Here is a 26389-nt window from a genome sequence, read left to right on the forward strand (position 1 = left end):
AAAGGGGTCGCTTGAAGAAGAGCGGAGCCCGGTTTACATTAGGGCCAAGGGAGGCGATAGGGCCGTAGAGGGAGGGAGAAGGAGGGCAGGCCTGGCACTCAGCATCAGTCTCGCTCCGTTGTTTCCTTTGCCCCACGCGTCCCGGGCCGCCTGCCCCGTCTTGGGAAGCGGTGGCCTCCTCTTCCAGACCACCTGCGTTTCTCTCTGAGCAAACATGAGCTCGGCCAGAGTGCCGCCGTTTCTTCGGTGCATCTTGGATGCTGGGCTGATGTCTCCCGGGAGCCTTCCCCCGGAGTCCAGGCATCCGGGACTCCTCCCCAGCACTTCTCCCCTCCCTTGCAGCATCTCCTGGGGCTGTTTTGGCTGTACTGAGCTGCTCTGAGTGGGGCGGAGTGTCGAGCCGCCCCAAGGACAGCCTGTGACCTGGGCAATTCCCTGCCCCTCCTCCCCTCTGGCTAGGATGACCCCCTACGGCTGCCTCTCCACCGGGGACCGCACGGGCCTCATCGAGGTGGTGCTTCACTCAGACACCATCGCCAACATCCAGCTGAACAAAAGCAACATGGCGGCCACGGCTGCCTTCAACAAGGACGCGCTGCTTAACTGGCTCAAGTCCAAGAACCCTGGGTAGGCTCTGGGCCCCGGGGACAGAGGCCTCTCCTTTCCAAAAGCTGCCGTTTAGGAGTCAAGGGTGAGGGGCAGGGCCATTGACAGTCCTCATGGCTTCGTGGCTCAGCGGAGGACCAGGTCTGCTCTGTTGGGGCGGGGCGGGTCTCCCTTCTCCCAGGGGTCAGTTAACTGTTAGGGACGTGAAATCACCACCAGATACTACGGGCCTGCAGACCTGCAGCTTGAGCTGGCTGAGCGGAGTGGTTCTCTGACCTTGAACCACTCATGGAACTGTGCACAGCTGGTTGCTTGACCGGCCTGGCTGGCCCTAGTCCCATGTCTCCGTGTGGCCCTCCCCACCACCGTGAGTGGACCAGTCTTGGCTTCCTTCCCTGAGAACAGGTTAGTTGGACAGTTGCCAAGTGTCTGAAGGCCGAGGCTGTGGGAGGAGCCCAACACCGCTTCCTCTCTGTCCCATTGGTCCCAGCGCATCATTAGGCCACATTCAAGGGGAGGGGACGTAGACTCACCTTTTGGTAGAAGTTGCTGGGAAATGGCGTGGCCCTGGTGGGTCATCCCCCTTCCCACCAACGCACACACAGGGAGGCCTTGGATCGCGCCATCGAGGAGTTCACCCTCTCCTGTGCTGGCTACTGTGTGGCCACTTACGTGCTGGGCATCGGTGATCGGCACAGCGACAACATCATGATCCGTGAGAACGGGCAGGTAGGGGCAGAGCCTGCGGCCGTGTGGGCGGCGCCCCTGGCCCTCCCCGCTTTCCCTCCCTCCCGGCACCCGCTTCCCGACCCGGGGCCTCTCTTCTCTGACCGCTTGTCCTTTCCTCTTCTTAGCTCTTCCATATTGATTTTGGCCACTTTCTGGGGAACTTCAAGACCAAGTTTGGAATCAACCGTGAGCGAGTCCCATTCATCCTCACTTATGACTTTGTGCACGTGATCCAGCAGGGGAAGACGAACAACAGTGAGAAATTTGAAAGGTGAGGGTGCTCGGGTGGGGGGAGGGCGGCAGTCCCGGGCTGGGCTCAGGGTCGGGTCCTGCAGGAAAAGGTGCGGGTGCAGTGGTCAGAGGGAGTGGGGGCGGTTTCCAGGGCCCCAGCAGGGTGGGAATGTCGGGGAGCACTCGGAGCCCCACCTCCCACCTTCCTGCATCCCCTGCAGATTCCGGGGTTACTGCGAACGCGCCTACACCATCCTGCGACGCCACGGGCTGCTGTTTCTCCACCTCTTTGCCCTGATGCGGGCCGCTGGTCTGCCTGAGCTCAGTTGCTCCAAAGACATCCAGTATCTCAAGGTAAATGCCAGAGGGTCCGCCCGGGCAGCCCCGCCTGCCGCCGAGTCCCCAAGGCCTGCCTGTGAGCACAGCGGACCCTACCGGGTACTCCCCGCGCGGGTTCCTCAGGCCTCCCATGACCTAGACCCCACAGGGCACTCCCTGCGCGGGTGCCTCAGGCCCCTGTGACCCAGCCATGGGGCCTGGTGGCGTCAGCCTGGTCCTGTGGCCAGTGTGTCGGGACCCCCCTTGGCCCACCCTCTTGTCCCGTGTTGGCTGTGGTGGTTCCGCTCAGACGGGAGGGCGGGATTAGATACCTTCTCTCTTCATCTAAAGATGCTTTGCCCTCCTATGGCTTTTCAGTGTGGGAGAAACTGGGGGTCGGGAGGGTGGTCAGTCGTGACCGACGAGCCCCTCTTTGGTGCCTGGTTCGTGCAGAATGGCGCTGCCCCACCCCCCACCCCCCACTCCCTGCCCAAAGTTCATTTCCAGTGCAGACGGTGAGGCCACCTGTCCCACTCCGGGGACTTTGGGGGCCTGCTGCCTGGCTGGAGTTGGCATCTTACTTGGCAGGTGGGTCAGGAGGCCCATCTTGATTTGGGATCAGAACAGAGCTTTTTCCAGGGGAGACGCCACGGCGGTCTCTTGACTGCCTTCCTGCAATTCTTTGCAGAGGGAATTTACCATATTCGGGGCAGGGGGTGGGGCGGTCGCCCTCCTTGGGGAGGCGCTCACTGATTTCCGGTTTTGCCTCAGGACTCTCTGGCCCTGGGAAAGACAGAGGAGGAGGCCCTGAAGCACTTCCGGGTGAAGTTCAACGAAGCCCTGCGGGAGAGCTGGAAGACCAAAGTGAACTGGCTGGCCCACAACGTGTCCAAGGACAACAGGCAGTAGCGGCCCGCGAGCCGCCGTCACAGGCTCCGGGCACCCGGCACCCTCGGCCGTCCTTTGGGGCCGGAAAGCCTGAATGGAACCCCACGGCGAGAACCTATACACAGCCTTTGTTTACACTGGTTATTTATTTATGACTTGAAATGTTTCAGGAGCTAAACAGCCATAAATGGAAATGCATCCTTTGTGCAGGGGAGGGGCGCCGTCCTCCAGCAATCCCCGATCCGAGCCCCGGGCTCTGAAGGGGAGACACTGTGAGTCAGGCACCTCCGAGGCTGCGTCTTGCTAAGGACTGTCACCCCGAGTCTTCCAGCTGGTGAATCAGAACCCAGCCAAGACTGCTCTTGCCACCGCCACCGGGAGGCCTGCCTTCTTCCCCGGCTCTGGCTGGGCTGCACGGGGCTTGGCGCCTGGCGGTCGCCCTGGTGACAGGGCGCCCATGACTCCATGCCCCCCTCCACCTTCGTGCTCTCCACTGACCAAGCGCCGGGCAGCTCCCAGAGGAAGCCTGGGCACCCTCCAGATTCAGGGATGCTTGCTTTCCACTTTTAAAGTGACTCTTGGGTACGGGAATTCTCTCATCTCTCTGCTGTAAAGCGATTTTGTTTGCGGGTAAGAAAGAAAGTAGCCAAACTACTCACTGAACCTCGATGGCTCAGAATGGCCCCAGCCCCATAAAGCTTAATATATGCTGGTCCTCAAGACATTGAAAAGATGGGAGCTTGGTTGGCGCGCCACCGTGGGTCAAGGCGAACGCGGTCAGAGTACTCCGTGCAGTTACCTGTCTCCTGCCTCATAAAGCAGGTTTTGAGGACGGGAGGGCTTGATCTCCAAAATTCCCCCCTTTAGCCTGCGTGCGCAACAGCTCTCAGAAGCGCGAGTCCAGTCGGTGATGGAATGTCTGTCTCTGACGGGACTTGGCTTGAAGCAGCTCAGGTTTTGCCTTTGGTGCACCTGAAGAGCTCTAGAATGCCCGCTTCCTGGGCCCCTCCCGGCTGTCTGAGGCTGTCTCTGGAGAGGGGGCTGAGAATCTGGGCTTCTCGAAGCCACGGGTGAGCCTAATGTTAGCCACCACCTTGGGCCCCGCCCAGCTCTATGATTGGTCTCTCAAAGGCCTGGCAAGGCCTGGCAGAGCCGGGAGCGGCTGTTCTCTGGACCACCTTCTTCAGTTAGAAGCAGCCAGAAGCAGACAGTGCTGCCCACAGAACACCACTGGCCACACTCTTGTCCCCAGCAAAGAGCTGAACTCACTCGCCCCGCCTCACCGGTTTGGAAATAGGAGAAGCCGAGTGTATGTCTCTATGTTATGTTATTTATTTAAACAAGTCTCTGCTTCCTGGCGTTCTGGTTTGGGTACACGGCCTGTGTGCCTGGAGAAAAGAGTATTTTCTTTTTCTTTTTTTAAGTCTTATAATGTTTCTGTATGGGGAAGGTGCGTTCAACATAACTGATGTGGGTTGAAGACCAGCACTCTGTGAAGCCTTGAGGGGAGAGGTAAACGTGTACTAAAAGAAAGAAAGGCCTTTTTATGTTGTGTTCTCAGGTCAAAAAAAAAACAAAACCTGAAAAAACAATAAATAAAAAACAAAAAAAGCAAGTGGATGCAGGATTGAAACAAAGGCAGGACCAGACCTGACACACTCTGCCCCTGGAGTTAGAACCGCACTTTATTGTAGTGTACACACGTTCTGACCTCGTCAATATACACATCCGGAAAGCGACCCACGCGGAGCCCGCGCTAGCCTCTATCATTGTCTACACGGAGCAGCTACAGTGACAGGACGGGGAGGACGGCCACACACGACGCAGGACAGCCGCGGTGTCCTCGAAACTAGCAGTTACGATCACAGAACAGGATTCAAAATGATTTCCCCCGTTTTAGAAATCTAAGACTTTACATGAGAATTAAAAACAAAGTGCCGTAGGAGTTTCAGCTCAGGACTTGTCCTCTCCTCCTCCTCCTCGCGAGGCCGAGCAGCAGCGCTCCCCACTTCCAGGGAGTGGGGCTTCCCTCGGGCTGTCGGGGGGAGGAAGCTGGCACTCTGCCTTCGGGCCAAGGGCGTACTTGGAGTGCGTCTGGCCTCGGGCGTTCTAAGTATGGCCACTTGGGCCTGTTCTGCCTCCAAACCAAGCGGCCAGACGCTGTGCCCCGCCCGTCCGCACCCTCACCCGCAGGCCGCCGGACATCCAGGAGGTGAGCGCCCAAGGCTGCGCACGAGGAGTCCGACTTCCTGCGCGAGGAGCTGCCGGCCGCCCCGGCACTCCCACCCCTCTGCCACGTCAGAAATGGGTAGAATCCCACAGGAAAGGCCTGGCCGTTTCCAGCCTCCAGAGAGGGGTTCCCGATCCAGTTCCCTCCCGCTGAGCAGTGCGGGCTGGTTCCAGGGGGCGGGGGGGCAAGTCCGCGCTCCCTCACTGCCTGGCCACCAGCTGAGCGGGTGCACGTGGCAAAGACCGAGTGGGGCAGGGCCCTCTCCTCTCGGGGCGGGGGTGGGCAGGAGCCCGCGGGGTGTCTCCTGTGCTGTGAGTCAAGCTTCACTTTGCATGCCAGTCCTGGGTCACGCTAGCATGGAGGACATGAGGAATCCCAGTTTATTTACAAAATATTAAAAAGTTCATCATCTACATATTAACCCCCACTCTGCCATTTTATACATGCACTAGTTTGGAAAAAATAAAAACTTTAAAAAAAAAAGCAGGAAAACAGGATTACGAGGTGGGATTGAGCAATTTTAACCCTTTGTCAACGAGTCCAGTCACTGCAGCTTTTCCGGGGGCGCGAGGGGGCCGCGCAGAGTGAGGTGCGGGGAGTGCGCGTCAGCTCCCCGCATGGCTTCGGGGCGGTCTGGGTGGAGGGCGGGGGGCCTACACACCAAGCACAGGCAGATGGTCAGCGATGGGGAGGGTCTGCAGACCTACTGGCCAGAATGACTTTGTACACCGTGGACCCTTGGGGCTGGGAGGACAGACGACAGCAGGGTCTCCTGACGCAGAGAGGAGGCGGGGGTGCGGCCTCGAGGCTCAGTAGCTGAGGGTAGAGTCGTCCCACTCCAGCTGCTGCTGCCTGTTCACGTTCTGCTGGTCCCCGTGCTCCCCCTCCTCCTCCTCGCTGCTTTCTGACTCGGCGCTGGTGATGTCGTCCTCTTCCTCCCCATCCTCGCTCTCCTCTTCCTCCTCCTCCTCCTCCTCCTCGCTGCTGTGCTGGTCCTCGTACGTCTGACAAAGAGACAGCGTGGGAACTGAGCCCGGGGCCCCCTTCTCTGTGCACAAGCCGAGTGTCCACGGATGTTCACCCTCCAGGAACCGCAGAGGAAGGGAACTCCACGCCGAGGGAGGGCTGGACTATTCTGGAAGTAACCTCATCCCAGATGGAAGGGAAAATGGAGCTCTGGTTGCCACCCACGGGGTCCGTCACAGGCAGGGAGTGTGTTTCTCCCCTGACGGGGTGGCACGAGCTGGGATAAGTCCTCTCTGGGCCCTCAGTTTGCCCACCTGAAGAATGGGGACACCTGCACCTCCCCAACTTATCATGTGGGTCACATGACATTTAAGCCACTTAATTACGTGGAGGTGCCATGGCCACATGGCTTCTCTGGGGCGCGTGTCACTTTGCTCTGGCCTTCAGGGGCATGCAGTCACAGGGGCCGCCTGCCGGCACCTACCTCCATGGGGTTTACAGTGATGGTCAAGGCAGAGTCGTCCCAATCCATCTCGTTCTCCTTCCCGGTGTCCTGGTCCCGCATGGTCCGCCGGTGAGCAGCCCGGATCCGGAACACGCCCAGGATAATCATGAAGACCAGGAAGCTGACACACACCACAATGACTACCGTGGCGGTGCTGGGGACAACTGCAACCGAGGGGAGACAGGGCGGTGAGGCCGGCGCCGGCCCCCGGGCCCCATGCACACACAGCGGCTTTGACCCCAGAGAACAGGAAGAAATGTGAGGAAAGTCTCAGCACAGGTCTCCAGCCCCGCGCTGGCCCCTGGCTGCCCTGCTGGAGCTTTCATCCCTCGTGGGAGGCACAGAATCATGGAGCCCGGCCGGGGCTGCTCAGACTGGGGGCTGGGCTTCCAGCAGGACGCAGGAGGGCATCCCCCACCAGGACCGACGCAGACGGCCCTGCTTCTGCCCCGCAGTCCTACCTGCGAAGGGGTGGGGGCTGGCCAGGTTGTGCCCTGAGAGGTCGACGAAGGCATGGTGCTCCGGGTGCACGAACTGGGGCTGCGCGGCCATGTGGCTGGCGTGCTCCATGGGGCTGGCCGCGGGAATGACGTTCACCTGCACCAGAGACACACACAGCAGCCTGAACGTGGCCCAGCAGCAGAAACGCAGTCCAGAAGCTACTGGGACTAGTGCGACTGGAAGGGGTCCCTGGACCCTGCTGAGCCGATGACATGAGAACAGAGAAAAATTGAGGCTCAGCTCTCAGAAACCGTCCTAACTGCCCAGTACTGTCGGCGATCCCAGAAACAGAATGTGGTTCTAGGAATTCCTTTTTATTGTATTTCATAAAAGAATCTGTCCACAAAAGACCAGAAAAACCACCACCACTGTCAGCTGCAGGTCATTCGAGAAGCCCTGGCATAGACCATTTCCCTGCTTTTCCCCCAAACCACAGCCAAGTGAAAAAGCACAAATCAGAACCATTGGTTTCCTTCCAAATCTGTTAGCTTTTGGCTCAAACAAAACCCTCATCAATTCCTCAGCACTGAGACATCAGCACTTGGCTGCTCTGAGGTTACCATGCAGACCTTCGATGGCTGAGAGTAACTCTGGGCCCGTTTTCTCCAGACCACAGAAGCCCTGAGTGAGGAAAGGGCTGCTGTCCAGGCCTGTGGAAGACGTCTGAGCAGGGTGAGCTCTCTGTGACCACCGTGCCATGAGATGCCACCACCAGGCTCAGCAGACAGCACAGCACCCCTCTCTCCGGGCCGGCCCCGCGCCAGGAGCCCTCTGCCCGGGCCAGCAGTCTGCAGAGAATCTTCGGTTCCCTGGAAACTGCTCTTTCTCAAGCAGCATCAAATCTCAACAAACCACCTTGGCTCTACTCACGAGGTATCACCTGCCTCTAGCTCTTCCACCTCCTTCCAGAGGCCCCTCAGATGCCCATGAGGGGCACATCGGCGACCCCCAGGCCGGGAAAGCCTAGCGCACTTGGACGCAACCCAACAGGTGCCTCACGGATGCTCTGAACATGGGGCCATAGCGGGGCACCCAAGCACCCACCTCCACCTGAAACTCGTTGCTGACGTAGCGGCCATTGAGCTCCGAGCAGACGAGCTTGAACTTTCGGTCCAGCAGGGACCTGGTGTGCCAGTTCCGGTAGCGCAGGAGGCGCAGCACCTCCTCGTAGCTGGCCATGGTGTCCACACCTATGGGGACAGCGGAAGAAGGTGGCCTACTGGCTGGGGTCAAAGCCACAGTCGAGGGAGGCCGAAGTCAGGCCTGGGGGCGGCTGGACCAAGTGGGTGCGCGTGTCCCGCAGCAGGGGGTGGGGAGCCATCCCGTGCCTCACTGTCAGCCCCTCGCAAGGACAGGAAGTAGGGCAATGCCTGTGCTTCCCTTCCTGCCAGGAGAAGCTGAACAGCCCAGGCTGAGCCTCTCCTCTGCCACGGTCCCCAGGACTCTCCCAGAGCTCGGAGAGGATGGCCGGTGGGGTGTGTGTGTGCGCAGGACTGAGGCTTCCGCTCGGACCCCGGCCTGGCCTTGGCCCGCTCACCTGTGAAGACCACCCCCAGGTCGGAAGCGCTCACTGCAATGCCCTTCTGCCGCAGGCGGGCCGTGTCCACCTCCAGGCTCTCCTGGGCGGGGTTCAGCTCGTCCCCATCCACCGTGACCTCACAGGTATCCAGGTCGTGCACGATCTCCTCAGACACCAGTGACTCTTGAACTGTAAGAACAGACCTAACACTAATGGCAGAGGCCGGGGAGCCCAGACAGGCCTATCACCCCAGGTGGCCGGCTAGCTGGCCTCGAGCTCACAGAGCCCTTTCAGTGGCTGACGACAGAGGTCCAGGAGAGGCCCTGTCAAGAATCAGGGTGCCTTATGTGTCTGGGAGGACTGGCCCCCGGGGCCGGCCCAAGAACGCGGGGCCGCCGTATAGCCAGCAGGAGCAGCACTGTCCCCTGCCATGGGCCCGGAGCCTCTTGGCCTCCACAAGGGCATCTCAGATCCGGACACCACACCAGAGAGGAAAGGACTCTCCAGACGGATTTTCCAAAGAACACAATGAGCTTTCGACCCCGAGTCAGATTCCAGGAGCAGACCCAAGAATAACATCCAAACATTCAAATCTCAAAATCTCAGAGAAAAAGCATGCAGGAAGGAGCAGCCGTGGGGCGCCAGCCACCCACGTTCGAGCCAAGGGGAGGGGGACCAGCCCAGCAGAGCTGTTACCTGTGGGGTCCTCATCCCCTTCCCCTTCAGGCTCCACTTCTCTCGTGATGGTGCTGATGATGCGAAGCTCAGGGAAAAGGAAAACCCCTTCTGGGCTTTCGAACTCGGAAGCTGCTCGAGCGAAATGGTGGACGCCACTAAGGCTGACCTTGGGCTCCTCGGGCTGCAGCACCATCACGTAGCCATCCACCGGGGGCACGGAGATGCAGGGGGCCTCGTTCAAACACCTGCCAACAAGCGACGGAGGCGGCAAGGGTCAGGGCTTCGAGAAGTGGGTCTGCAGGCTACACACGTGATGGCCCATGGATTCCCCAAGCCTCTGGGGGCCCAGAGGCAGTGGCCGGCCCGGAACAGGTCCCCAACACCATTCATGCCACCGTCCACGCCCTCCGGTAACAAGGGAGGACTGGGGTGTCTTAAAAACCTAAATAGACGTGTTTTCTTCTCAAGAGTTAAGAATCGGCCCGTACTTGACGGTGCTGGTGATTTTAAGTCTTCGGATCCCCGGAGTGGGGAACTGTCGAGAGTTCAGGTAGGCGACGCGCTGCATGGCCTTATCCAGCTCCCCGAGGTCATCTCCCTCCAAGGTCAACGCCAACTGATTGGGGTTCGTATGGATCTGAAATCAGGCCAGAGGGGAGAGAAAAAGGGTTCGAACTGCAAAAAACTGAAACCACACACAGTCTGGCAAAGAAAGAGGTCAGCTGGGCGTCGGTCTGAATTGGGAACCTGGGGAGGAAACCTCACAGAGCTGCCGAGACAAGACCCCCCCGCCCCCCTTCAAGGGTAAATGCCAGGGGCACGAATGCATCTGTGGGACAAGAAACACAGGGGCGCCTGGCGGACTCAATGGGTACAGCGTGTGACTTGACTGCGGGATTGTGAGTTCAAGCCCCATGCTGGATGTAGAGATTACTTAAAAACAATAAAACCTTAAAAAAAAAAAAAAAAGAAATGTGTGTGTGTGTGTGTGTGTATTTACTCTCTGCCCGCCAAACCCTGGAAATGTCCTGAGTGACAGGAGCACCTTTCGTTACTCATAATAAGCTCCTTCCAAGCACACCAGCATCTGTGTTAACGAGTGGCTTCTGGGTGGCTGAGATGGTTTCAGGACGGAACTGGATGCCACAGAGCCCGTGTGACTGCAGGGCACTTTCAGCCCCAACCCTGACCTCTGGCCAATGATTTAACCAGCTGTGCACACCTAACAGAAGTTCTGGAAACAGCCCTGAAGGACAGAGCTTGGGAGCTTCCCATGCTGGGAGGATAGTGCTCCTGGAGGGGGCGGGGAAGCTCCCTGCCCTCCCCGCTTCCTTGCCTTCCACACTGTCTCCACCTGCTTGTTCCTGAGTTGTATTCTTTATCATAAACCAGCAATAATAAGCAAAGTCTTTTCTGCAGTTTTCTGAGTAGTTCAAGCAAATTACTGAAACCCAAAGGAGGGGGGATCATGGGGGCTAAGCTGGACAAAGTGTGGGTAACCCAAGGGCCCGGCACCTGCGTGCAGCATCTGTGCGGGGGGCCTGAGCCCTCCTCTCCTGCAGCGTCTGCGCTAACTCCTGCAGGGCAGTGTCAGGACCGAACCCAACTGGAGGACACCTGGCAGGGGCAGGTGTCTGGAGAGTTGGGGATCTGGTCGGTGGAAACCCACCCCGCACCACGTTCAGGGTTAGAGGTGTTGTGAGTCAACAGGGGTCAGGATCAATCACGGATTGATCCTTTGCCAGCAGCCTGCATGCTGGTGCTGGAGGAGGTCGGGAGCGCCCTGTGAGCCAATGCCAAGGTCACCTTCACGCCTTTGCCGCTGTCTTCAGGGACTTGCAGGTCCAGCCCTTCTTTGCAGGTGTACAGACAGTCAATCACCTTCTTGTCGGCGAGTTTCCCGGAACGGACGGTCAGGCCAGCCAAGTTCCCTCGGAAGAACTGGGTCATGTGCAGCTCACCGCCTTAGGGACACGGGGAAACAGAGCAGGCAGTTACGCGCACGGCCCGGGGCCTCCTGCTTTGCTTCGCAATGTAGCGTTACCGGTGGTGGCAGCTGGATGGAGGGACATGCGGGTTAGTTCGTACCAAATCCTGTTAGCCTTGCGATCTACATGGAAGTGCAATGGAGAAATTAAATCGTTTATGATCATGCATATGGCCTGGAGAGAAGAGGTGTTGGGGTCCCTCACCCGAAGCCCGGAAGCCAAGAGGTCCCATGAGTGTCCCCACGCAACTAAGCTGCTCCCTGGAAAAGGCAGCCTACACTGCAACCGTCACCCTGGTGCACTGGTGACATTTTCCAGCAGCACCAGCCTCCTGGGTCACTGCCTTCTCCATCAGCTGGGTCTCACCCTGGGCTGCTTTTCCTGACTGAGCACACTCGTGGATATGTACAAATTTGGGAAGGAACACACACCGACAGGACTAGGAAGATTAAAGGGACACTTACTCCCCCAGCCTGAACAGGAGACGCCTTGCACGGCTGATCGTGCCTGGCTCCCACCACTGAGGGTAACTGGGCACTGATGGTGTTATAAGGAAAACGGAGACCCAGAAACTGGCCCTTGACAGGCTGTAGCCGAGAGCCCAGAGCAGGTGAAACAGAACTTATTTTCGCAATGATGAAAAGAGACCAAAGTCGACAGCACGTCTTGTTCATGATAAGGACATTAGACGCTGTGAGCCATCACCGGGGACTGAGACTTCTAAGAAACGTGTGTCTCAAGTTTAGTACCGGTCAGGAGAGAGTAGCCAGTAATGAATCTCTTCCTGTGTCATGGTTCAGCCACAGGGGAACCAGGAGGTGGCCTCCCTGATGGGGCCTGTAAGATTTCAGCAGGGAGCCTCATGCAGCGGGGTAGGGGGGTCAGGGTCAAATTTGATTGGGGGGTGGGGCGGAGAGTCCCATCAGTGCAGGACATTAATGAGTCATTTGCCCTCACTTCAACTGGGATCAGACTGGGCAAAAAGAGGGTCACTCCCGGGAAGCAGTGCGGGGAGCATAAAGCAAAGCAGTGGCTCATAGGGGCTCTGGGACCAGAATGCAACTCGGGCATCTCATGCGGAATGTGGAATGAACGGGTGTCTTGTCTTTAAATGAAACACATGAGTGAACCGTAGGGAAAGATCCAGCAACCTGCAGAGGCCACAGGCACAGGCTCGGTTTCATTGTCATTTTCAAATGCTGGATACTCTGCAGAAAAGCAAGACAAAGACAATAGAAAAGGACCAAGAGGTTAGCCTCTTCACACCGGAACTCGAAAATTCGTCTTGAGAAGCTACCGAGTATAAAACACAGAGAATTCCCTCCCGTCTTGGCCCCCTTGGGACACTCCCACCCCTGCAAGCAGGCTCGTACTCCACCACTTTCTCACTGGGCCTTACCACCCCCCAGCTCCCTGCCTCTCCACGTTCTTCTTTTATCTCACCTTCGCACACCTGCCTTGCCAAAACCCAGGCCCCATTCAAAGAAAGACGAACCAACGTCCACCCACTGAACTCCCGACGTCCAGGCCTGGCGTCTGGGCGGGCGTTGGGAAGAGCCGCTCACACAGGTGGCAGAGAGGGGCAGGCACCGGGACAACCACACCCTGGGCCGTGGCTCTTCTCTCTCTAATATGGAAACACTTGCCTAGACAAACTGGCAGCACCAGTAAGCATCCAAAGCCTGGTCTGTGTACGGTAAACACATAAAAGTGTGTATTTTTTGAGCTCAAGACAAGTTCATTTTGGTCTAGACTTTAACCCCTAAGTCATAGAGAAATGAAGGCATTTTTATCCACTTTTTCTGAACAGAAAGGGAGAGTCCAGGTTAAGGAACTCACCCAGAGAAACAGGTAATCAGTCACGGGTGGTGGGCCTGGGGCCTCTAACCTCGGACCCCCCCGTGCAGGCCCCGGCCCCGTGTTCTCACAGTAACCCCAGGCCAGGGAGGCCCACGGCCAGTGACCGAGCAGAGACCCTCCACTTTCCAGACCGTGTCGTGGGAGCACTTCCCAGCCCAGGGCCCAGGCCCCCACACCTCCTGTGCTGCAGTGGCACAGGGACAGCCTGGGGACAGGCCCGGTGTACGCATCTGCACTCCCACCATGCCTCTGGGTGTCTCTGGAACCCGTTAGGGATGACATTTTGGCCGATGGCCGTGAGGCTGCTGTTTACAGCATGGGCCCGCCACGGTGAGTTTGTAAGGAAGGAGGAAGGAGATCTCCCCCTCCGGGGGAACTACATTTTACAAGCCGCGTGCCTGGTCTGGGAGCTGAGGCATGTTTTTCTGGCTGAGGATCTTGAGAAGCTGAGGCAGAAAGAGAGGAAGCTGATGGCCATTGCGTGACGGACGCTGTGGCCCAAACAGGCCCCAGAGGCAGCCCAGAAAGGGGCTTTACTTTGACCCAAGCAAGAAAGCTCTCCGGTTTGCATTCAGATTTTTATTCCTATTTTTAAAAATTCTTATTTTTAAAACATGAGTTACTGTTTAATTTGGGAAGCAGCTCCGGACTGAAATGTTAAGACTTAGCAACTGAGGGACACCTGGGGGGCTCAGTCTGTTAAGCGTCTCCCTTCGGCGCAGGTCATGATCTCAGGGCCCTGGGACGGAGTCCTGCATCGGGCTCCTGGCTCAGCAGGGGGCTGCTTCCCCCTCTCCCTATGCCCCTCCCCCTGCTTGTGCATGCTCTCTCTCTCTCTCTCTCTAATAAATAAATAAAATAATTAAAGAAAAAAAAGACAACTATAACAATTCCCACTTCCCTGGAAATCTGTTCCTCATTCCCTGGCCACAAGTTCCACATTCTCATAGATGAACTGTCCCCGAAATTCAATCTAGGAGTCAGCTAGAGAGCTTCACTCTAAAATGCTGTCTTGACATTTTTCATTCAAAAGGATCTGTAGGAGGGGCGCCTGGGTGGCTCAGTGGGTTAAGCCTCTGCCTTCCGCTCAGGTCATGATCTCAGGGTCCTGGGCTCAAGCCCCGCACCGGGCTCTTTGCTCAGCAGGGAGCCTGCTTCTCTCTCTCTCTCTCTCTGCCTGCCTCTCTGCCTACCTGTGATCTTTCTCTGTCAAATAAATAAATAAAATCTTTTAAAATAAATAAATAAAAGGCTCTGCAGGAAAATGATGAAACTCAAAAATTCAAATTCCCTGAAATTAAAGCAACACTGTCATGGGAATTGGGCTATTCTGTCACTTTCTCGCCGACCTCGAGGTACGATGTTTCCACAGGGAGAAACAAATATTCCGAGGTCTGTTTAGGGGGATGGTGACCCTGTCAAGTGTGGGGTTCATGTGAGGTCGTGAACCTTGAGGGTGGACGGAGGGCCCATGAGCTTGGGCACGCTTCCTTCTACGAATTTCTGAGGGTCACCTTTCCTTCGGTACCAAAGCACAGTGGCCCGGCTGTCCCCGCTCCTCTCCCACCGGCTGGGCCGTGCGGATGCCACACAGCCCGTCACCGCTTCCGAATGACGCAGCTACTAAACGTGCTCCCAGGGCTTGTCTGTCCATGCGTTAGGAAAGCAGCACAGGCGTGAGCATTTCAAGACATTAGTCTTCTAGTGCTTGGCTAACTCTCGTTCAGTTTTCACAGGAAATCACATGCTTTTTGTTTCATAGACTAATAAACAATTATCCCGAGAAGGGGCACCCATCAGACCACAGGCTCTCGATGCACCAGCTTCGGGGGTTCAAGTCCTGATGCCAACATTACTCAGCATGGTAACCCCGGGCTCTGAGCCTCAGTTTCTCCTATAAAATGCGGCTAAAAACCGCTCTTTCCCCACAAACTTACTGTTAAGGATTAGTGAGACAACACGTATAAAGTGACTGGCATGCGGCCTGCCCGTCAGAAATACGAATAAACGGTATTGTCGTTTTGGTGACTGTCACCCATCCCTCGTCTTGTAGCGGAGACGTCTGGGAGCCCCTTCAAGCACAGCTCCTGCTGGCTTAGCCGGCACTGACCGCTCTGGAAGAGTCCTCTGGGTCAAGGTACACTTACAGTTCTGTGCCTGATCAGCTGCTGCCTCCTAATTCTCGTGAACTTTTCAATAAACAGATTAATTTATAAAATAACCCCTCAACTGTACTCTCCCTCCGGGTCATGCTCCCTCCCAGGCTCCCCGAAGGGACTGGCTGCTTCAGTCCTCTAACGCACAGCTGGTGAGCGCCCCAGAGTACGGCATCAGCAGTGTCCCCAGAAAGGCCTTGCCCAGGAGAAGGGACGACAAGATGAAGGACACGAGGGTAAGGAGCAAGACACTGAGATGAGCCTGCTTCCCCCACTATGGCCATGAGGCAGGTTCAAGTCCCGAGATCGGGGAAGGGGTGCCAGTGACCGCTACCTTGCCAGCAGGCCCCAACCACGAGCTGAGTTTCGATCTTGGACGGATGAAGCGGGTAATCTTCAGTCACAGAGAAGGGCTCGTGAGAAACTCCGTCCACATAGAGAGTCACGCTTGGGAATTCCACATTGAGGACGAAGTGATGCCATTCCTCATCACAGACCTACGGGAGGGAAGGGGCAGAGCATGAAGTGTCTACCTTCCCTCTCACCCGGAAACAGGGAGAGCCGCACACCTGGATGTGGAGAGCAGGTCACCCATAAGGAATGTCTTCTGAAAAAGGAGCTGATTTTTAAAAAATCTAACCACAAAATACATCTCACTCACTCGACCACATCTCGCCCAAGGCGGCCAAAGCAACACTCTCACCGCTAGGACCTTCCAGACCAGGGGGCAGCGCTCACTCATCACGTGACATGGCCTCAGAATACGGCGCGGCCCAATTCCCTTCGGCCAACAGTCGGGCGCCACGAGATTCCGGTATCTTCAGGCCAGACAGCCTCCCATGGAGCTGGCTTAGCCCGCCGACCGGCCAGGCCTCCTTTTCCAGTCAGGATAAGGCACGTGGGAGCACGTGCATCTTCTTTTTCAATTCAAAGGCGATGATCTAAGTAAACTGAGCGACCAGCTCCAAGGGCGTGAGGGGTCCCGCTGTGTTCCCTCCCCATCACGAAGGGGCATCTCCCTCACTGCCGAGGGAAAGCGAGGGGTTGGCAGCCTCCAGGCCCCGTGAGCCCGGCACTCCCTGACCTCTGGCTTCAGAGGAGGAGGCAGGCAACCGAGAACAGAGACAGGCAGAGAAAGAGACGGAGCGGGATCAAGTGTTTTTTTTTTTTTTTAAGATTTTATTTATTTACTGACAGAGATCACAAGTAGGCAGAGAGAGAGAGAGAGAGAGAGAGACTGAGAAAGGAAGCAGGCTCCCTGCTGAGCAGAGAGCCCGATGCGGGCCTCGATCCCAGGACCCTGAGATCATGACCTGAGCGGAAGGCAGAGGCTTTAACCCACTGAGCCACCCGGGTGCCCCGGGATCAAGTTTTTAAAAAGGTGTTTCTAAATAAGCTGCCCAATCTATACATTCTAAAACACTGAACTGATGAAGACTTCAACAGGCCAAAAACATCACAATAAATGAAAAAATTACCAAAGTATATCCCCCAGAGAAAAGCAGCTGCTCCTGATGAGTTTATTATAGAAAAAACCCAAACCTCTACCACTGGGTCTATGTCTATCACATTTGCGTAACAGGTAAGTACAAACACTTGATTATATGAAAACTTTTTTTTTTTTTAAGATTTTATTTATTTATTTGACAGAGACAGAGAGATCACAAGTAGTCAGAGAGGCAGGCAGAGAGAGAGGAGGAAGCAGGCTCCCTGCTGAGCAGAGACCCCGATGCGGGGCCCAATCCCAGGACCCTGAGATCATGACCTGAGCTGAAGGCAGAGGCTTTAACCCACTGAGCCACCCAGGTGCCCCTGAAACCTTTTTAAATGAAGGGATTGCACAGCAATTCACTTTTGAGGTAATACCTTAATTCAGCTAGTTTCTATTTAAAGCAAGTTTTGTAGTTTTAGCTCCTCCAGAAAGCAGTGTCTACTGTCCCCCTCGTTCTTGTACCGCAGGTTTCTGGGGCGTCAGCAGAATGATAACCATAACTCAAAGTCCATCTGACTTTAGTCAAAAGTCCCTGAGAGTATTCTGAGACGTTAGGGGTAGAATTGGCATAATTTTTGGATTTCCTTGAAAATTGGGTGATCAGAATGGCAAAGCCTAAAGCCACCCGTGACCCTCCTCAGTTAAGTGCCCCAGTGCACCCCGAGATGCATGGGTGCACCCCGACATGCGTGTAGGTGGGGAAAAGCAACAGGGCGCCCAGTCCATGGGACAGCAGAGGGTGGCTGAGGTGCTTTATGACAACAGAATGGGGATGCAGAGCCCAGAAACTAGGAAAAAGGTCATGTCAGCCAACTCCCTCTTTTGAAAGTACAGGAAAAGTAATTTTATGCAAAAATGAGGAGGGGAGAAAGGACCACAGCTCAATCCCATATGAACTTGTTAAGAGAAAGAAAGAGGACTGTCGGAATAATCTCTCTCCAGACCCCCTTTCAAGTCATGCCAGCAACAAACATGAAAACGATCATGTATTGTGTCAAAACACACCGGAATTGTCAGGAAAGGGACACAAAACACGAAGGAATGTAGTTCATGGCTACAGCAGCTCAGATAAGAGCTGACAAAACAGGAATGAAACAGGAATAGAAAGTGCCAGACACAGAAAACAGGCAAGGATTACCAACCAAAGGTGAGGGGTCCCCAGGGAAGAAAAGCAAAGCGAGGAGCGGGATGTGCTAAGAACTGTTAACAGCAGCGCCACAAACCTGCCTGAAACGTCAAATGGCTTTAATCTATATACTAAGAGAAGGGCGTACCACGTATCTGGGGAAACAGACCCCAAACAATCAAGATGTAGGCATAAGAGGAACTGGCTTCAAAAAAAAAAAAAAAAAAAAAAAAAAGGAAAGAAAAGAAAAGAAATGCATCCTTTGGTCACCCAAACCAAAGGACCAAGTGTTTTACGAGGGAAAGAGATCGGATGGCTGACAGCACGGCAGCAGCCTCTCCCGTCCGAGGACAACGGACAGGGACACGTTCTGTTCCTGCAAACCCTAGATGGGAGCCAGAGACTTTAGACCCAGCCACACCGACCGTCTGTGTAAAGGCCACAAACACACCCCCAACACGGGGGAACTCGGGCTGTTCCCATGAGTCCTTCCCGGGGACACACTCCCCACGACACGGACGACAGAGACAGAGTCAGCACGAATGGCTCCTCCCATCACGGAAACACAAACCACCAGACACAGGAACAGGCAAACCCGAGCCCCAACGACCCCTGAAGCCTCGCCATGGATTTACAGGCACAAGGACGGATACAACCAGGTGAATCTATGCTACGGGGAAGTGTGTGGGACAAACGACCTGATTTTGTCATCCAATAAATTACGGGCGAGAAGAGAAAAATCTACAGATTACAAAATAAAGTCAAAAGGTTTATCAACCAGTCACCATGTATGGCCCCTTATTTGGGTCCTGATTCAGACAGATTATAAATATAAGATTTACAGGACGGGCCCTGGGTGGTTCAGGGCATCTGCCTTCAGCTCGGGTTGTGATCTCGGGGGGAGCCCTGTGTCAGGCTCCCTGCTGGACGGGGAGCCTGCTTCTCTCTCTCCCTCCGCTCCTCCCCTCACTTGTGCTTTCTCTCTCAAATAAATTTAAAAACATATCAATGAAACAACCTGAAACTTTGAGCATTGGCTAGATATCTGACTATATTAAGGAACTGTCAAATGTTTTTTTGAGAGAGAGAGAGCGCATGCACAAGCCTGGGAGGGGCAGAGGGAGGGAACCAAAGCAGACTCATGAGCGGGGAGCCCGATGCGGGGCTCGATCTCACGACCCTGAGATCATGACCTGACCCGAAATCAAGAGCTGGACGTCTATCTGACTGAGCCACCCAGGCGCCCTATTCATTTTTTAAGATGTTACATTTAAGATGTAACCAAAGAATTGTAGTTCTGCTTACCATTCAGAGGCACAAACTGCATTACCCCCACAGAGAACAAACTGGCATTTACTCGAGGAGGTAACAACAACCATCGACACTGAGCAGGGGAATGACGAAACCAGACCAGCCAAGTGTGCACTGTTGAAGCCGGGGGAACGCTACATGGAGTTGTTCTTTACATTAATCTGTCTGCTTTTACCTCTGCTGAAACTTCCCATAATGAAGTTTTTTTTACTGTTATCTGAAGAAACTAAATACATAAATAGAGACTGTGGTTTTTATAACAGAATTGGGCTTACGAATTCTACGTACACGGCAGAGTTTTTTCTGGACTGTACCTTTCTTTAGTTTCTTGAAAAACCATATGTATAAAAGTTTCTCAGATTCTCTATGAAAACGGAAACGACACGAGTAAGAGATGACTGCTACCAGCTGGACCGTCGCTTTGCACTGTCACACAGCCCTCCTGTCTCGCTTGCGCTCACACACGTCGATCTACCTTGTACATGTTGGGGACGATGCTGTGTTCCAGTAACTATAGGCAGACATTCATCAGCTCTGGCCCACTAACTCCACAAGACAGAACTGAGCTCGGGCCACAGGTTTCCGTCTTGATCCAAACCAAAATCAGGAGGAGAAATGATCTGCTGTGATTTTAATGAACAGGCCTCCCCAGTGTACAGCGTCTCCCTGCTTCCTTAACATGTCGTTTTTTTTCACGTGATACTTGCTTTTTATCACAGAAACTGCTGGGAAAGCGGCTTTGCACAGATATGCTATCATCAAAAGGGCTATAACATGACCTAATGTCGAAACTGTAAACTCCCTCAAGCTAGTAGTTTGTGAGGTTTCTGAAAGATGTTACAGCTGCTGGCTCCGTGACAACTTAAAGCACCTGTGGCACCCCTCAATTTGCTGAGGCCCCCGGGGGCTCCGTGGCACAGTTCAGGAGCCAAGGCTTTAAGTAATGAATAAACCAATACCAGGATCTCCATCCCAATTTGTAAGCAAATGCTGCTTATTTCACTAAATTACAACATAGTATTCTGAATTTAAAGCATAAAATTTCTTGAGGCGCCTGGGTGGCTCAGTGGGTTAAAGCCTCTGCCTTTGGCTCAGGTCATGATCCCAGGGTCCTGGAATCGAGCCCCATGTCGGGCTCTCTGCTCAGCAGGGAGCCTGCTTCCCTTCCTCTCTGTCTGCCTCTTTGCCTACTTGTGATCTCTCTCTCTCTCTGTCAAATAAGTAAGATTGAAAAAAAGGGGCATAAAATTTCTTTATATTAATAATGGATGCATAAAATACACACTTATAAAATGAAAAACAGGCTTTCAGTGGAAAGGAGTTCAAAGGATTTAACTTGCCGTCCTATCACCTACATAATAAAGTTTTTTTGAAATGTCATCAGAAGAAACTGAACACAGTCACTGTGGTTACTAGAAGAGAACTGTGTCTACAATGTCTATGTAGGTTGCAAAAAGTTTTTTATATTTTCGTATTGACTCAAGAACATAAATACACACTGCCCATAAGCTGCCCCCACACAGCCAGTCCCACGTAAGGTTGCAACACCTACTCATACTCTCGGAAAGATCAAACCCAGCCAGTTTTCCAGGCACGCACCTGGTTCAACTTCCAGTGGAATTCTGCAGGTTTGTATTTCTTCTCTTCCGAAGGGTCCTGGCGGAGGAGGAAAACAAGCCGGCAGCCGTGGACATAGAGGGAATAATGGTGCCGGTTCATGTCTGCAGAGAGAAATCCTACTGGTAAATCGCCAACTTAGGACCCGGTGGAGAAGTAAAAGCCATTTCCTTAATGGATTTGGAAGATAGTTTCATCAGCGCAAGTGACTTCTCCAGTTGGGCCAAGGCAGAGTTTAGAAACAAACACCCCTGGGTTTCACTAAGACGTGGGACCCAACTCACCAAGGGTAGTGCAGTATCTCAAGGACACAGTACCCCAGCCCAGAGCACAGGACACGTGTGTCACCACCAGCCCATGGGAGCCTCTGGAGGAAGTCAGGTGCCCTGCCTCCAGCGACCACTTCGGGGGCCACTCGAGTATGACGGATGCCCCAACGGCACATCAACCTACCTGTCTTGTCTGAGCTACAGAGAATCGTCTCCTTCTTCCTGCCAAAAGGCCCGTGCCTCATCCACACAGAAATCGTGAAAGGCTCCTTCGGGTTGACTGAGACGACGCCATCTGGGACCCTCACTGCTTGTGTGCCGTTGAACTCGAAGACCTGGTCGCTGTCATGGCCATTGTCGGTGGGGAGGCCCACAGTCCAGTTCAAGGACCCGCTTGGGGAAGGGAGCAGTTCGGCAGTGCCTGACGCAGCACCTAGGCCGACACAGTGACACTCAACGCACGTTTCACGAAGGGCTTAAAAGGTACAGTTTCAAAGCCGCACTAATGCAACATCCTTATCTTATACAACTGGCTAGTCCCAGTCTATAATCCCGGTTTTGATTAAAAAATAAAAAATCACAAATAGTAACTGCAGATATTTTTTAAAAAGGAAAAAAGGGAGAAAGTCTTACTTGCAATCCCACCGAAACATATCCACTATTGACATCTGTGTATAAACACTCCGTCTTTTCCTTACGAATAAATACTTATTATAAAAAGGAAGTCTAGTGATATGCGTACATACCCACACTCCCATTAATATTTTTCTACAGCATAATTTTAAATGTGTGAAAGGAACAGATATACTGTAACTTAACTAATCTCCCTAGTGAACAGACGTTGTCCCTACTTTTTTCTATGATGAACCCTGCCTTTATGAGGACCTCTGTGTGATTCCATGATTATTCCCTTAGCATAAATTCCTACAAATGGAATTAGGAAGCCAAAGAACAGGGAAAAAATCTTCCAGCTATCATATATTGCCAAGTGCAATTTTCGTTTAAATGCGTCCACAGAAGAAGCCTAAGTTCTCCCAGTCACCTGGTCCTCGGAGCCACATCACCTAATACATAACCTTGGTCAGATGTGAGCACCTGCCACTCCCTAAAAGTGTGACCCTATCCTCCTCCAGTCACAGTTCATTCCTCAGTAAAAATGAGGTCACGGCCACCTCCTTCATAGGCCTGACAGGCACTTGTGGAAGTCCAGAGCATATAGTTTCATAAGCACCCGCATATGAAATCCTTCCCATTCTTCCTGACTTTAAACTGTTCTGTTGAGAAAATGTTCATCTGACACCATAAAAAATCATGACACTGGAGAGAAAATGAGTTTTAAACATTATAGTTAAATATGTATAGGGGCCCTTGGGTGGCTCAGTCGTTAAGCCTCTGCCTTTGGCTCTCGTCATGATCCTAGGGTCCTGGGATCGAGCCCCACATCGGTCTCCCTGCTCAGTGGGGCATCTGCATCTCCCTCTCGCTCTGCCCCTCCCCACACATAGTTTAAAACAGGATATGCCCGGGGCGCCTGGGTGGCTCAGTGGGTTAAAGCCTCTGCCTTCCGCTCAGGTCATGGTCTCAGGGTCCTGGGATCGAGCCCCGCATCGGGTTCTCTGCTCAGCGGGGAGCCTGCTTCCCTTCCTCTCTCTGCCTGCCTCTCTGCCTACTTGTGATCTCTCTCTCTGTCAAATAAATCTTTAAAAAAAAACAACACATGGGGCACCTGGGTGGCTCAGTGGGTTAAGCCTCTGCCTTCGGTTCAGGTCATGATCTCAGGGTCCTGGGATCGAGCCCCGCATTGGGTTCTCTGCTCGGCAGTGAGCCTGCTTTCCCCTCTCTCTGCCTGCCTCTCTGTCTACTTGTGCTCTCTCTCTCTCTCTCTCTGTCAAATAAATAAATAAATAAAATCTTAAAAAAAAAATTAAAAAAAATTAAAAAAAAAATAAAAAAAAACAACACAAAAAAACAAAACAGGATATGCCCCAGTTCTCTTAACTATATATGTATTTAAGTATATGACTATTTGGACTCAGAATCATGCCACACCAGAGTATAATATACTTTTTTGCTTTTGCTTCTTCCAGTTTTGTAAGAAATCCTAAATCTGCTGGCTGTTACCAGGCCGGTGGAGAGACAGGTAAGCAAGGGCCGGTGCGTCTGGCAGAGCCAACACTGAGTAGCTCTTGAAGCACAACACCCCCGGATCGCAAAGACCTCATTCAAGTTACAGGTGTTTTGGCCCTGACGAAAGCAAACAGTCTTCCTCAGCACTTTCCACGACAGGCATCCACACCTCACCTCTGCCTCATTTAGATAAACCAGAAAAACTGATGGTGAAGACAGCACCAGGCTTTAATCAGATCTGTAACCACTGGTCTCTGGTCCATGTAATGCTTACAGCAAAGAGAATCTGCTGAGACTCGAAACGACATGGGGTATCCTTACTTTTGATTTTCCGCCTCACGTTTGCCAAAAGCTATTGCATTACCTACGTTTTTTTCTTTATCTTGAGATAAACATCTCCTTTCGTTTCAAACTCAGTCCACTTACGTAATCCCTCTTTGGAGGATGCCCTCGGTTAGAGAAATACGTTCCTCCAATCATTGGTTCTTAAAATGCCCATGCCCGTAATGTTCGGAATAGACTGACAGGGGTTTATGAACCTCCTAAAAGCCACCCAGTAGGAAAACTAGCCAGGAAGACAGTGACGGCCCTTTCAGAGGGTCCAAGTGTGTTTCAGTGTCTGATTCTGTCCAGCAACACACACACACATACACACATCCCCTTCCATTTGAGACGGGGTCTCTCGCCTTCCGGGGAGACCACCGGGCCGGCCCCCCGCTTACCACACAGCTGGTGAAGGGACTTCTCCGAGTAGGTGTCCCGGTCACAGCCTTTCCCGATGTGACCGGTCTCCAGCTCCACGGTCGCCTGCACCGAGGCCACGGACTCATCGCATGTCTCCAGGTGGACATTGGGGAAGAGGGCCAAGGTGCCCGTGCCAGGCTCGTACTCGATCCTGTTGTTCCATCCTGGGTCGGTCCACAAACCCAGGGGTGGGGAGAAAGGAGGAAAACTCACACTTCAGTTTTCTCTGGTCAACACCGTTTAAAGAACAGGTGCGGGAGGAGAAAGGAGAACGAGGCTCACCTTGCCACCCCGGGGTACAGGTGGGCTTGATGCTGACCTTCACCAAGACATCCTCCGCCGCCCTCCGCTTCCCGCAGTCGTAGGCGGTGACCGTCAGCTTGTACTGGTGCTCCTTCCCGTAGTTCAGCTTCTCTGTGTTTTTTATATAACCTTCCAGGGGGCAGAGGCAACAATGAGAACGCGGAGCCGGGAGGGGACACAAAGGGCACGGGCTTCAAGCATCATCAACACTGAGGGGAAAGAAAGCTCCGGCCGCAGGTCCTTAACACTCAGTCTGGCTGTCTTGAGCTTGAACACACTGAGTCCACCTTGAAGGACTTTGTCAACAGAGGGAACGTGTCTACACAATTCAACCTTCATTTATTCCTATGGTTTTTCTATTTTGGTTTTATGTATTTGCTTTAAGACTAAGCGGTTTGCATGAAAGAGGAGAAAGAAGACAAAATAACTCAAGTACTTCAACTACGGAACACAAGATCAAGCTGCACTAAATCCATTTCTTGCTAAAAGATTTCCTTTGTGTGTGTGTCGGAGAGAGACAGAGAGAGTCCCTACCCCACCCCTAGAACGGAGGGGCCTGCTTTTGAATGTGAGTGCGGATGTCTGCAAAGTGTTCGCAATGTCCGTGATTTCCTGAGAAGATTCTGGACGGTGCATCAACAGCAGAGACCCTGTATCACCGTCAAGAAGCCATAAGCTAATCCGGAAGCGGAGTTTTGGCACAAGCTCATTCTGCTCAATGACAGGGGATGGGAGGATCTGGCAGGAAGGCATAAACCTTCACGGTCAGATGAGGCAGAAGATCCAAATCTAACGAAGAACAGAAAACAGAGCGACCAAAGGTCTTTTTGACGCGCACTGATGGAAAGGTGAGAAGGTACAGATTAAAAACATGTGAAGTGGGGGATATTTTAGACCTTGGGAGAGGAAAAAGAAGGGTGCGCCATAAAGAACACACGATTTCAGGTGCCAGAAGTGAGGCTTTCAGGGGACAGGGTAAAAAGATATGAAACACACACACACCAGAAGAGCTCTGCGATGGACTGAATGCTTGTGCCTCCCAAACCCGTACACTGAAGTCCTAGCACCCCACACCATGCAGTTATAAGGAGGTGCTTCTGGGGGAGGAACTCAGGTTTAGGTGAGGTCGTGAGGCCCCCACACTGGGATCCAGAGGGCTCTCTCTTTCCCTTCCACGTGAGGACCCAGCGAGATGACCGGTGAACCAGGCCTCAGGACTCAGGAGACCCTGGGTCTGCCAGTGCCACGATCCTGGTCTCCCAGCCTCCAGCGTCTGTCGTATGAGCCCCCAGCTTGGGGTACTTTCTAGAGCTGCCTGAAGGGAGGGGCAGAGATCATCCGGATCTTTGAGTTTCGCCCGCGTGCAGACCTGTCCACGGACCGTCTCCCCGGTCAGGAAGGCCTGCTCCTCCGACTTACCATCTTTGTCGATGGCGAATGGCACGTCTGGAGTGACGATTTCATAGCTGCAAATCTGGCTGAACTGAGGGGAGCAGTCGGCGTCCACGGCCTCCACCCGCAGGATGCTGTCGTACTGTTTGCCCTCGACGACGGTCGCCTTGTAGGACTTCTCCTTGAACACCGGTGCGTACTCATTCACGTCGTTCACCTGAATGTGGACAGTTGCTCTGGAAGAAGAAGAAAAGCTGTGTGTTCGGTTTGCTTTTTGACCCCGAGCATACCAATTCTTTCCTGGTTTTAAATGTATCTTTTGCTACTATCTTGTTTCATGAAGTTCAAATGACGGAGATCAAAATTAAACAAGTGATTGTTTTTACTTTAGTGTGGAGACAAGTTTAGAAAGTTAAAACAGGAATTTGAGTCGATTCCTCCAGACCCCAAGAGCAAGGTGGCTGGTAAAATAAAGAAAGGCAGCCATATAAAATAAAAGAGACTTGGAGTTTTCTTGACAGTATGGGACAGGGCATGCAGAAGGGAGATAAACTAGATAAGACAAAATTAGAGCCCAAGGAAGAGGGGGAAAGACACAGAAGACGGGAAACATGGACAGGGAGTCTGGGAGCCTGGAAACAGTTCTGTCCAGCTTCTGTCCAGCTTCTATGGAACCAAGACCGCTAGCAACCCGTTGTTGCCCATTACTGACCCAACAAACGAAGGACTTCAACGTGATCTCAGCTTTCCCCTCCTAGCAGACCCCTTGCTGCCACGTTCCACCTCCCCAGCTCGGGCAAGAGGCACTAAAGGTGCCATCAGACCCAGCTGTA

At 53.6% G+C, this 26389-nt stretch overlaps 2 protein-coding genes across 10 annotated transcripts in view; one reads left to right on the forward strand and one right to left on the reverse strand.

Moving 5' to 3' along the window:
- Window positions 1-2975, forward strand: part of PIK3CD (phosphatidylinositol-4,5-bisphosphate 3-kinase catalytic subunit delta) — a 48704-nt gene extending 45729 nt beyond the window's left edge. For 5 of the 6 annotated variants that reach the window (XM_032863340.1, XM_032863339.1, XM_032863341.1 and 2 more), the window contains exons 19-23: window positions 460-627; window positions 1212-1335; window positions 1461-1606; window positions 1788-1920; window positions 2656-2975. In XM_032863340.1, coding sequence (XP_032719231.1) covers window positions 460-627; window positions 1212-1335; window positions 1461-1606; window positions 1788-1920; window positions 2656-2793 — 709 coding nt within the window. In that variant the 3' untranslated portion in view covers window positions 2794-2975. Of the gene's footprint in view, window positions 1-459; window positions 628-1211; window positions 1336-1460; window positions 1607-1787; window positions 1921-2655 lie in introns of those variants that run through there. The other variant, XM_032863344.1, reaches the window with a different exon arrangement.
- A 2611-nt stretch (window positions 2976-5586) lies between these two features.
- CLSTN1 (calsyntenin 1) overlaps window positions 5587-26389 on the reverse strand; it is a 75999-nt gene continuing 55196 nt past the window's right edge. For 2 of the 4 annotated variants that reach the window (XM_032863347.1, XM_032863348.1), the window contains 14 exons: window positions 25584-25792; window positions 24144-24293; window positions 23840-24025; window positions 21175-21423; window positions 20704-20825; window positions 15510-15672; window positions 10978-11135; window positions 9660-9808; window positions 9190-9416; window positions 8512-8682; window positions 8019-8164; window positions 6935-7070; window positions 6453-6637; window positions 5588-6006 (listed from right to left, as the gene is read on the reverse strand). In XM_032863347.1, the coding sequence (XP_032719238.1) occupies window positions 5812-6006; window positions 6453-6637; window positions 6935-7070; window positions 8019-8164; window positions 8512-8682; window positions 9190-9416; window positions 9660-9808; window positions 10978-11135; window positions 15510-15672; window positions 20704-20825; window positions 21175-21423; window positions 23840-24025; window positions 24144-24293; window positions 25584-25792 (2446 nt within the window). In that variant the 3' untranslated portion in view covers window positions 5588-5811. Of the gene's footprint in view, window positions 6007-6452; window positions 6638-6934; window positions 7071-8018; window positions 8165-8511; window positions 8683-9189; window positions 9417-9659; window positions 9809-10977; window positions 11136-12310; window positions 12368-15509; window positions 15673-20703; window positions 20826-21174; window positions 21424-23839; window positions 24026-24143; window positions 24294-25583; window positions 25793-26389 lie in introns of all 4 variants that reach the window. The other 2 variants (XM_032863349.1, XM_032863345.1) reach the window with 2 other exon arrangements.

The sequence above is a fragment of the Lontra canadensis genome, unplaced genomic scaffold (assembly GCF_010015895.1).
Source record: "Lontra canadensis isolate GAN:19392208 unplaced genomic scaffold, GSC_riverotter_1.0 scaffold25, whole genome shotgun sequence".
In the NCBI taxonomy this organism is placed as follows: Eukaryota; Metazoa; Chordata; class Mammalia; order Carnivora; family Mustelidae; genus Lontra; species Lontra canadensis.